This window comes from Labrus mixtus, chromosome 3, assembly GCF_963584025.1.
Source record: "Labrus mixtus chromosome 3, fLabMix1.1, whole genome shotgun sequence".
NCBI lineage: Eukaryota > Metazoa > Chordata > Actinopteri > Labriformes > Labridae > Labrus > Labrus mixtus.
This window is the reverse complement of record NC_083614.1, coordinates 7,585,526-7,598,159: the sequence shown is the minus strand read 5'-3', so window position 1 is coordinate 7,598,159 and position 12,634 is coordinate 7,585,526. Positions and strand designations below refer to the sequence as shown.

The 12,634-nt window shown below is 42.4% G+C and overlaps 1 protein-coding gene across 4 annotated transcripts in view; it reads left to right on the top strand.

The window, feature by feature from the left end:
- The window catches only part of lpp (LIM domain containing preferred translocation partner in lipoma), a 182,118-nt gene that overhangs the window by 155,119 nt on the left and 14,365 nt on the right, over positions 1 to 12,634 (top strand). For all 4 annotated transcript variants that reach the window (XM_061030555.1, XM_061030552.1, XM_061030553.1 and 1 more), the window contains one exon: positions 12,401 to 12,579. In XM_061030555.1, coding sequence (XP_060886538.1) covers positions 12,401 to 12,579 — 179 coding nt within the window. The remainder of the gene's footprint in view (positions 1 to 12,400; positions 12,580 to 12,634) is intronic.

The window sequence follows — 12,634 nt, the reverse complement described above, 5'->3', positions numbered from 1 at the left end:
GCTGTAAACATTATAAATTATTATCAGAAATATCATATTAAGACCTGATGAACAAGCTTTTTGGAATGTGGTTTGTATTCGACTCCCGGTGCTTCTGCAGCCAGCCTCAAGTGGAACCTCGATGTACTGCAGGATTTTACACGTCCACATTGGGTTAATTTTTCAAAACCGGAGGTTGTAGCTTGGCACAAAAAAAAAAATGAAAGCATTAATTTCAGACCTTAATTATTCCGGATAAACTAGTCAATGCTGACAGCCCTAGTTGGGATCTACTGTCGTATTTTCTGAATGTTGTTTACTGATTACTTTAGGTAGAGTGAGTCCAAACACACAATACTCTATGATGCAGTTATCAAAGGGAAGTTTCCCAGGGTGGTACAGCACCCAGAGGCGACAGGCATGTTTCCAGCTGTATTGGGGCTCTTGGTGATGAATGTCCTCCACAGCTCATCGTACACAGAATACTCTCCCACCTAACAATTGGGATATCCCCGGGTTCCCCCCTCGAGCCTCTGCTGTCATTGACAGAGGGGATTTACAAAACAATACGTCCAATCACAGCATGATCTGCTCTCACATGCACTCACAAGTATTCAAACACAACAACACATAATGAATAAAGTTTGTATTGCTGCCTCTCTGGCAGTAATAAAGCTCTAATTAGAAATGACTGCACACCACCCACACACCTGTCACTCCTCACTGATGGATATGCAGGTAGTCAGATCAGAGGCAGAGGATTTGCAGCCAGCGTGGTGAGTTCAAGGCCCCCTTGTGTGCTCGTGGTTGTGTCGCTGCAGCTCACTGTTGCCGGCGCTGCACTGCCTGTCTGCGAGCGGCTGCACAGCTGAGGCTCTCTCTGGGAGAGCTGCCACGCACGCCACGAGCGGCGACGGCAGGTAAACACACTCCCTGCTTCTTTCCTTGTCGTCTGAGGCACGCTCACCAACACAGAGCAGCTTTTCTGCTGACTGCGTCATCAAATATTCATGGCTGTCTGCATTAGCTCGCAGAGTTCTAATTGAGTTCTGTATATTCAGACGTGATTAACTCGGTCTAATTCCTCAAAGGAGTGAGCCAATTAGATAGCACTTGCATGAATAGGATTTCACATCATAGTACGTCTCCAGACTTGCCAAGACAATTATATGTGTGTGTCTAACTGTGCCGTACAGTGGGTGTGAGCCCACTCAACTCAAGCAGGTCATTATTTCTTACTTATTACTGATCCACAGGAAATGCAGCTGTCCTATCCATTACTAACACCTAAATGAAAAGCAGGAGTGTTGTTATTAGAATACACTGTTTGGACAAGAGAAGAGAGAGCGATTCCAAACACCAGGCCCTCTAAACCACCCTCATGTTTTTTGTCGAAGCACATTTCCTCCCCCCCAGGAGCGAGCAGGAGAAAAATATCTGTGACCCAGTGCTGACCCACCACAATGTCACTCTAACTCATGGCATGAGAGAACTACTGCCGGGGTCTTTGTCAGTTTCTCTCTGTAACCAGAGCAGGAGACATTGCCCAAAGTCCAGAGGGGTCACATTCTGCTGCAGAGCTGAATTTAAGGCAGAGAGGCAGACGGGCAGGCCGGCCACTTTGCCCGAGCCGGAGAGAGAGATCAGGGCCCCCGCTGCCACCTTTTATTCTTTAAAGAAAGGCCCGAGCGAGGCATGATCTGTGCGACTCCTGTCCCTTCACGTTGGCTCCAGCCTGATATCATCGTCACTCGGCTAAAATAAGAAACATGCGTGAACAAATAAGGCTGCGCAGCTGAGTGTAATAGAATGTATGAATATTTAAATCTCATTCGACCGTGGCATTTTTTTTGTTGTTTTTGTCAGATCTCATGATCTGAGGTGGAGGAGTGAAACCTGCACAGGCGAGGCAGCTTCTGGTGAGGATCTCAGGGTTGGGCTGCTCATAAAGCATCCAGGCAGAGATATAAAGTAAATGTTAAAGAAAACAATCTGGATAGGAGGCTCTGGAAGAACGCCATCCCATTCCTGCACACACTGGTCATCCATAACACAGAGTGGATTTATTACAGCGACAGACAGACCGAGCTGAGCGGTGTAGACCTGATCTCAGAGGCCGTTCCAGGTCAGAGGCACTGAAACCTTGGCTGCACTCGTCCTGACTGACTGTCGTGCACACAGATGAGTGTCACAAATGCTCCGTCTGTGAATTACACAGCTGATAGTTTCAAGGTCACTGATCTTCACGAGTTACCAAACCATTATGAGAATCACTTTTGCACTGCGTGACATGCTCGCTCACACCCACACGTAAACAACAACAACAACAACAACAATAACAAAAAACTTGCACACCTCAGTCATCTGCATCCAGGCAGCGGAAAAGATACGAGTGGGTGATTTACATAACATGCTTATAGATGACAGGGTGTTATAAAGGAGTCAAGTTGTGTTAATACATCTTCATGTGCTCTCACTTTGGATCTGATGCCCACAGACTACACAGACAGGCAGAGTGAGGATGTCCGGGAATCCACTGATATATCAAATTGAATTAAAGCTGTGTGTCAGGGGCCGACGATGGGATCATGTCAGAGGGTGACCACAGGGTGCTGTTCACTTGTTAACCTGCCCAGTAAGAGGTGGGAGATATGATCATGATCACTGAACCCACCCAGCTGAAAGAAAACTCCACACAAACAGTTACACAGAGAGGGAGAGAGAGAGCGAGAGAGTCTTCTCCACCTCTGCGGCCTCAGCAGACCACAGATCAGGGTGCTGCTCCCACAATCCCCTCGTGAGTGTGAGATTACTTAAACAAACCCCTTAACCAAAGCAGATTTCTTTAATATTCTACAGCTCAAGCCCTCCATGATTTGTCTTCAGAATGTGAAAAACAAGATTGTTTTTTTTTCTTTTAAAGCCACTGAAATCCAAATCCACAATAGCCTTCCAACTATTTAATTAAGGGTTTATGTACTTAATAAAAGGAATCCCAAAGTAAAAGCAATAAGCTTTGATCCCAAAAACAAAATACTGTTAAGGTGTCTGTAAATGTTCCTTAAATATTTTCTTTCCCTCTGTGTCATGGCCCAGGCTCAGTGAGCTGGACAAACAGGGAGACCACGCCATTTTAAAGCAGTTTAAATAATCATATATGGAAAAATAAGGTAAAACATTTTAATAAATCAGTGACGATTGCAATGGTGTGTGTGTGTGTGTGTGTGTGTGTGTGTGTGTGTGTGTGTGTGTGTGTGTGTGTGTGTGTGTGTGTGTGTGTGTGTGTGTGTGTGTGTGTGTGTGTGTGTGTGTGTGTGTGTGTGTGTGTGTGTGTGTGTGTGTGTGTGTGTGTGTGTGTGTGTGTGTGTGTGTGTGTGTGTGTGTGTGTGTGTGTGTGTGTGTGTGTGTGTGTGTGTGTGTGTGTGTGTGTGTGTGTGTGTGTGTGTGTGTGTGTGTGTGTGTGTGTGTGTGTGTGTGTGTGTCGTGGAGGCCAAACAAAGACAACGAACTAAAGTTGGTGATGGCGAGAGAGAGGCCAGCTTAAATACTGAGGCCGAGCCTGCCCAGGTGCATGACATCAAATGAATTGGCTCCGCCCCTCTCCACCAATGGGCAGAGAGACAAGGCAACAGGAGGAGCACTGACACAGTCAGGGGTCGTCACACTCGGGCACAGTTATGCTTAGATATTCTTTACAAAAATTGTGCAAATAAATCTGAAGAATAATCACACAGTAGTTTCTTTTTAAACAGTAGACTACTTATACAGCTGGAAAACGCAACTCAACCTCCTCTCATCGGTCAGGGATTCATTCTAAATATAAAAGGTTAACATGACGCTCATTCAGACACTGAGTCTATGTATTTCAGGATCAGGAGGAACATGGAGGAGGTGGGCTTTATAACATGTACACTAAACGTCTCTAAGGAGACCTCTACATATTTTGCCTTCACTTGCGGCTAGGTGTTGTGCTGTCCATTCTTTCTTTAGTCTATGATTTAAACCCAGGGTATGTAAGAACATAGTTCACAGCTGAGGTCACAGGGTGTCCAAACCGTTTGGTTCTTCTTCTATTTACAGCTTCACAAGTTCATTGCTGTCATTTGATAAACTATTTTCAAGTTCAGAAGTTACTATACCATACCATACCATACCAAATGTGCCACGCGCACAAAGTGTGAGAAATGATCTCAGCACCAAATTAACAGTGTTTTTTAACTAGGTGGTTAGATAGTTACAACGGTTTCTTTTGAATTCAGTTTAAAATAAATGTTGAAGCTCCTGTGAGGAGTTTGTTTTACAGTTTAAGAAACCGTCTTAAATTGATGTAAATCTACAAAAGCAAATGAGACCATCAGAGACATCAGGAGAGATATTATTTCTATATTGTTGTTTTTATTTCCTGAAACTGCTGCCGGGGGTAAAATGATTAACGATGCCAACAATAACACGCTGTCACAACCGCCTTTTTTAAAATGTCCCATGCCAAAGATTCATTTTGAGTTACATGTTAGATATTTAAAATAAAGAAGGATGAAAACTTTGTCAAAAAATATGACTTAAACATGTGCAGGACAAGATCGGCAAAGCCATAAATCATCAACAGGTGTTGCAAAAATCAATAAAACCCAAATGTTCCTCACGCTAGCTTTAAAGAGTCTCTCAACTTTGATATTAAACATTTTTAGTGTTTTACTGCCAATTTCCAAAGACCCTGACCACCATTAAGTTATCTTTTGACAAAAAAGTGTTTTAAGTGACTTTAAGTGGATCCCGAAACCTCCTAATTACAGAAAATCTAAAACATTTACTGAATATTTCCTTGACTGTGTGGAACCACAATTACGATTCAATTCACAGCATCAGTATCTGTATATGCTGACACCGGGACACTTTTGCCAAATCTGCTCTTTAAATATTCATGAACAGACGCTTGTGCCAGCTAGTCAGGTGTGACTGAGGAAACTCTGCTTCTTTATGAAAATCAATTAATAGAAGACTCGCATAAATAAACTGAAGCCTGTTAAAAGCTTTTTAGTCATGACCTTTACCTTCAGAGTTTGCTGCAGAGCAATTTAACCCCGGCATGCTGATTCCAAATGTGATAGATGAAATGAGACCTTGTAGATAAATAGAATGACATTGTAGATGGGAAGTCAAACATCTCTCGTTTTATTCAGGTATTTTAATGGAGGTCAGGTGGAGCTGAGCATGTTTACAGGTAGTCATCTTGATTGTCAGAAAACAGCAGGTATCACAAGACAAAATACCTTAAAATAAAACCCAACCAAATAAAACAGCACTAATATATTCAACCTTTTTAAAGTTCATGAGTTTTTGTTGTTTTTGAGATTGTTGTTGAGTCTTTCAGAGCTGTGTTTACCCTGTCACTTTGTTTAAAGGCAGATTTTTGACATTTTGAGAAATATGCTTTTCACTTCCTCGCCAAGAGCTGGATAAGATGATTGTCACCTCTCTTGTATCTGTGTCAAACGTTCACACGCAGCAGCTGGTTTGATTAGCTTAGCATACAGACTGTAAACAGGGGAAAACAGCTGGACCTGCTCTGACCTGCTCTGACCTGCTCTGACCTGCTCGGACAATCTGAATTGCAGCACAAAGGCTGACCCATCAGTATGTTAAAGGTCACATAATGTGCAAAACATGTTACCATGTTTTTCTAACACTAACATGTGTCCCTAGTCTGTCTACAAACCCCCAATTATGATTGAAGTCCATTCTCTTTGTCTTTCCCCTGCTCCACTTTTCAGAAAATGTGTGCTCAAACAGGCTGTTTCGAGATTTTCCCTTCATGACATCACAAAGGGCAGTAGCCCCTCCCCCAGGTGGGTGGCACTCCCACAGCTAGGTGTTTGTTCTGTCCTCTGAGTCTGCCTTCTCACTGTAAACAATAGTGCATGGAGCGAGACAATTAGGGAGACAGAGACGGAGTCAAGAACAAGACCAATGCAGGGGGAGCTTGAGACAAGACCAAGACCATAAATATTTAGGCTGTAATGGGGGGATAAAAATCAGGTTCAATCAAATTAATTTCAGTTATTTGTTCTTTTAGAAAGGGGTGTTTTGCTTCTAATCACAGTAATGACGTGGAAAAGTAGCCTGTCAATGTTTGTCTTGACTTGAAATCAGGAGTCTAGTCTGAGATCGAGACAAGACAGAGTAAAAATGCTTTCGATATCGAGAGGAGACCACAACAAAGGGTCTACTACAACACTATTAACAAGTATTTTATACAACCCCACAAAAAAACTGAACCATCCCTTTAGGACGTGGATACCTTGTGTCTGACAAGTTGGTTCCGTGGCAAGCTGAATAATGTCATGTTCAGCGTCGGTTTTCCCAAACGACACAGAATATTACACTGCTCAATTGTTGCTTAAGTAAAGTTTTTTTTTTTTCTTTTTAAAGCTTTATTTTCCCGGCCAATATTATCATCAATCAATATCTGAGTTATGGTAAATTCAGTTTCCCCCTTGCCAAACAAGCTAGAATCCTGTCAACTCCACACACATATGGTCACTTACTAATTTAAACAACGAAACAGATCTTAAAAACGTGGGGCTTGGGGTGCTGGTTTAGCTCATTTGGTAGAGCAGGCACCCCATGTATAGGAGATACAGTTTCTCTTAGACACAATAGAGCAGTAGAAATATAGGAATGTAAATAGAAATAGAAATAAAATAAGAAATGCAAATAAGGAATAAAGCAATAAGCACAACAATAAAGAGTGTTGAAGAAGCTATGTACCAAGATAGTTGCCGCTGGTTCGACTCCCAATTTACAAGTAATTGGTTCATGTCATCCCCTCTCTCTCCTCCCCACACTTCCTGTCTCTCTTCAGCAGTCCTATCAATAAAGGCAAAACTTTAGCCTTTTAAATTCTAGTTTGATAAACCAGTGGATGGCTCCACAGTTTCTATGTACACTTCTTCTATAATGTCTAACAGAGTAAATGACTGTGAGTCAGGTTTGATGTAGTACTAACACTTTATATTGTAACCTCAGGGATTAGATTTCTTTCATGTTCACAAGCGACAGACAAGGAGCGGCTGTAAAGAAAATAGAAAGACTGAAAAGTCTACAAAGAGTCTGATGATGAAACTATTTTGAACCTTTTCACTTGTGCTCACAGCAGGTCAGCCAGTCGGGCTCTGGAGGATTAACCACTTTATATACTGGAGTACCTATTGTATGAATGAGTATGATGAAGTCAAAGATTCAGTGACAGATTATGAAGAATAAATCACAGGACTTAATTATTTTCAAATACTTTCAGAATGTCAAAAAAAACCTCTTCCTCTGATGTATTTTTTCTGACATAAAACACAATTATTATAATAATAATTCATATTATCATCCACAACATGTCTATTCTCCTAATGCCAAATATAAATCATCTTCTTGATTTGATTTTACTTCTATCACATAGATACCATACTTTAACCAGTATGCTCACACCTAAGTCCCTCCATAGGTACAGCGAGAGGTGTCTGTTCTGCAGCAGGAATAAACCTTTATTTTCTGGGAAATCCTTTAAAGCTGTAGTTAGTATTTTCTGTTGTCTTTTGTTGACCCAAGCAGTTTGTAACTGTCTCACTTTCTCTTCATGTTTAACCTCACTATGAGTCATTGTTTCTTCAGCTCTATATCTCCGTTTCCCAATCCTGGCTTTTTCTCTTCTCTTTGTAACACCTCCTCCTGTAAAACAAGCTACTCCACTTCATAATTACTCATCAAACATTGTTTGTCTTTGTCCTGCTTGATTGAGCCATATTAGGCAATGAAAGGGAGAGAGGCTGCTTGTCGAGGTTCATTAAGTCAGACGACACCTTCCCCGGGGACGGAGGAGGGTCGCTCATTTGACTCATAGTTCACGACCGAGTCAGCGTCTCTTCTTCTCTGCAGACAAAAAACAAACACAGAGACGGACCTTTTCTTTCGAACAAGTTCTCATCTGAGCCACCTCCAGCAGGGTGTAGTTAATTCACACAGCGTGGCCTGGCACCGACCAGCACATTCTGAGAGGCTCTGTACTCTCTCTCCACACACACACACACACACACACACACACACACACACACACACACTCTGAATCAGATCATCTGTGAATTTGGCCCACTCTGAGTTCAGCGTGCCAGGTCATAAATCGCGTGCAGTCTCGCTGAACTCCAGCCTGCCTCCTGACAGCCTGACGTGGTCATGTGAGAAAAAGAAGTGATAGGTGTAAAATTTGTGTTGATACGGTTAGAGGAGATGGTAAACAGCTTAAAGTTAGCGCTACGCCACAGCACATTTCAGACCGTTTCATCTGCAACCACGGAAAACACATCCTTGTTTCTCTTTGTTTTTAACCTGTAGCTTTGTGCTAACTATAGAACATAGAAGAATGTATACTCTGAAACAACCCTTCACCCCGGAGCGTGAGCACCAATGAGATGATTAGAATCACAAACAGTTTAAATATAACAATTCAAATAATAATGACTGCTCTTATTCCTGCACAAACATCAACGCTCTTACAGTTACATCCAATACAAATATTGTGAGAATTAAAGTCCTCATCTGTCAAATGTTGATATTTTGTCTGACTTTATTTAGGTGTGAAAAAGCACCAAGACAAATCCATTATATGTGTAAACTTGGCAATAAACCTGAATATGATTCTCATAATACTTCATGCTGATCTAACATGTGGTTGTGCTCTATTAATAATCATTTTCAAGCAAAAATAGTCAACTCTTTTTTTTTTGGTTCCAGCTCCTTAAGTGTGAAAATGAGTTACTTTTCTTCTTTGACAGTAAATCATAAAAAAACATCTGACACCACGCGCTCTGAAGCCAATCCATCAATTGAGATATCTATCAGCAAATTAATTTTAAAAAGCGTTATACAATGTATGTGTAAGTCTTATCAGGTCTAGTAGGTTTCTGTTTTCAACCCTCATCATACCAACATATTTAAATCACAAGGACCACCGACTGAGGTCTCTGAGGACCCCAAGTTTGATAGCAAAAAAAAGATGTAAACTTAAATCTCATTTCATTACTCTATACTTGTATATGTGTAATGACAATAAAGTTGAATCTCATCTCATCTCATCTCATCTTCTCCAAACATACAAAGTTATGTGATACATATCATGTGAAGGACCCAAACAATGACTGTCATAGTTTTAGAAAGTTTGAGTACATTTGAATATTGTGAAAAATGAAATTGTGTTAAATTTGTAAACTTTTTGCAGCAGACTTTTCATTTGCAGCGTGTTTCCCCCAATGGTGTGTTATACTTTATATAAGCACCCATCACAAACAGGAACTTCATCATAACCAATCTCATCTATTTAGAAACAATCACAGTCAGATATGTATGTTTTTTGTCTGGGTTAGTTTGTATCACAGTAAACTGTGATGTAAAGTCATCAGGAACAAACTGACCAATGCAGTCATGAATAAATATCAATCAATCAATCTTTATTTGTATAGCGTCAACTCATAACAAGTGTTATCTCGAGACACTTTACAAAAAGCAGGTAAAAGACCATACTCATTGTTATGTTAAATAGAGCACCTGTGAGATATAAAAAAATGTTTATGTCTGTGGGTGCACGAGTCAGTCGGGTTTAAAAACAAGTGAAGAACAGAAAAGTTGTTGATCTCGAGTATTTTTTTCTCATCTCTAATTTCATCATTTATTTATTTAAATCCTCAGAAAAAACATTGAGGCAGAACCCTCATTCGCAATGGTGCTGAGGTACAGACAATAATAGAAAAGAGGTACAAGATACAAATAAAATAAAAGGGATCAGGTGTAATTTAGTTGTCCTGAAGTTTGATAGCAGCATCATTTGATCCGGCAGAGCTCTGAATTACACGAAGCTTACCAGAAATCAGAAACATTAGAAAAGTGATCCCACACATGATTTTTTTTGGAATATGAGATTCCACCAACTAGGGATGTTTTTTTTTTTTTTTTTTCTGGTGATCTGTGTCCGTGCCTGTGTCTCTCTCTGCAGGATCCTTCTCCTTCTCTCTGCAGAGCACATGGGACCTCTTAACTCACAGTCACATGCTTTTCTGCCATCAAACTATTCATTCCCACAGACAGCTGTGTCAAACACTTTTTAGGAGCATGAGGCTAAATAGTGAGAGTCTAGAGTTGGGCTGTTTGTGCACCAGTGTGTTCGGCGTGAAGGCCTTGATAGCCCTGAAAAACGACCAACAATGAGACAAAAAGGGGCCACAATTGACTCTAACGCTCTCGACTCACCCCTCAGTTCAGCAAGAGGCTGTCTGACCTAAATTCACTTTACCTCATCTGCCTAGACATTTGTTTAGCCTTCTGGGCAAACACTTAGAGAAATGTATGAGGAAGAGGAGGGAAAAAAAGAATACATATGCTTGAATACATCACATTTAGTCAGGGGAAAAGCAGAACCCGGACATCTGCAGACATATACAGCCCTCTAGTGGCAAACTGCAACGGACCTGCATGTTTGACAGAGAGAGGCCGTGAAGTGATTTTAGCAGAATTTTCTAAAACCATCTGTGGAGGTTGTACACGAAAAATCAGCAAAAGTCATGCACATCCTCTGTTTTGGCAACACACAGTAAAATATGTTACCTAATCCCAAATAAAAGGAGTCACGGGTGAGTAAAAAAAACAACACAGGCTGAGCAGAATGAATGAATCGAGGTCATAGAATCTCACCATCAGAGAGAAATTTTGTCTTTTGAGTACTGTACTCATTACAATGGCCCCGAGGAACTGTGTGCTGTGAAATCATATGCTCTAGTTAAGCTAAACAAGGGCAAGGTATTCCCACATGAAGGGCAGATGAGAATAAGTAAGTGGAGATGCAGGCAGATGAGTAAGGTTTGAGGATGGTTTAGCGCTGTTTGGCCGTCGTATCTCACTCACATTCTCAGGTTGCAAACATATCCTCCCTCCCTCCCTCCCTCTCTCTCTACCTCTCCGTCTCTGTGTCTCTGTGTGCGTGCGTGAGGCAAACCTCAAGGGCTCAGTGCAGCGAGCTCATTAAAGGCTTCATTCCACTTCCAGGATGGAGCAGGATTGCAATATGGACATTGTTTATACACAAATGTTGCCGTGGGAATTATGTTTATTTCTATTACCGTCTTGCAGAAAGAGGAGGGGGAAAGAAGACAAATAAGAATGCAAAGCTTGTCTACACACATTGCTTTTCATGAAATAAAGCCTCTCCAGGAGTGCTTTGAAGAAACGGCCATTCTTCAAACCACCTCTTTAACGCCTCGAGTGGTACATCAGCAGCTCCCATCTCTGACCCTCCAGTGACACATGATAAAGGGTTTGAGGAGGCCGGAGGAGCAAAAGTCAACTTACAGAATCCCATCCGGAGCGTTTTACATTTAATTCCTCTGATATCCTATAAAGCTGCTCCGCTCACTAGCATGCAGCATATAAATGTCAGCGCATGTGCTCTGCGTCTGGACAGGGGATGGTCAGGAGTTTACCTCGGCTGAGCGGTCACAGAAGTGTCATTTTAAACAGCAGGGCCCGGCGGTGCGTCTGGGAGGCAGCCGATGACGCAGCGCAGTGTTGCTACACACCCCGAGCTGTGTTTGGAAACACTGAGGCAGCTTGCTACTACAGTGGGAGCCAATGGGAACAGCTGAACCATGCACTCTTTAGCCCAGCCAAGCAGAGAAAGGGGGGGGGGGTGAACAGAGACAAACAGAGATCCAGGAAATGCCTGAGCGCAAGGCAGCGACAGCGAGGGCCCATCAGCCCGCACATCACACCGCACATTGATCAGCCTCACATGATATATCCACCCCCCTGTAATTGCATTGCTGTTTAGAGAGGCGGTTGTTATTTATGAAATATTGAAATAACAAATGGTGTCTCCCAGCCGATATTAAGAAGAGAGATGCCACAGATCAGTCAGGGGCGGGCGGCCGCCACGTCCCCCCGCGGGCTGCCTGCCCGGTCGCCTGGCGGCAGAAAACCTGCAGTCATCACAAAGTGGAAATATTTACTGCTCACACTTGTACATATGGGAGGATGGAGTGTGGGAGAGGGCAGCTGAAAAATGACTGTGTTTGTGTTTGGAGAGGAGTGCTAATCAGATTCCTTCAGCTTCAGAGGCATTCGAGGACAGCCCAGCTAAAGGTCCTCAGTGTGGATTTATTTGTTGCACGGGCACAGATGGGAAGTGTAACACTGGCAGCAGGATGTTAAGAATCAGAAAAAAAGTTTTCCAAATTTGTCACGCTGATTAGAATTTGTCAGCAGACAAGTGCTAATTGTAAACAAGTGCTCAAAGGGCCTCTGGGAGTGAATCATCAGAATCCCTACATTCATCATCAGGTTTGTTGTGTAATCGTGTGGCTGTCTGTGGTTTGTGTGTTTGTGTCTGCAGAACACCCTGGAGACCTGCACCATCTGCAGTAAGCCCATCATGGAGCGCATCCTGCGGGCCACAGGGAAAGCCTACCACCCTCACTGCTTCACCTGTGTGGTGTGCAGCCGCAGCCTGGACGGCGTCCCGTTCACCGTGGACGCGTCCAACCACATCCACTGCATCGAGGACTTCCACAAGTATGTCGGTTTAGATGCCATTCATTTTAAATGATGATATGAAATGAACATGTAT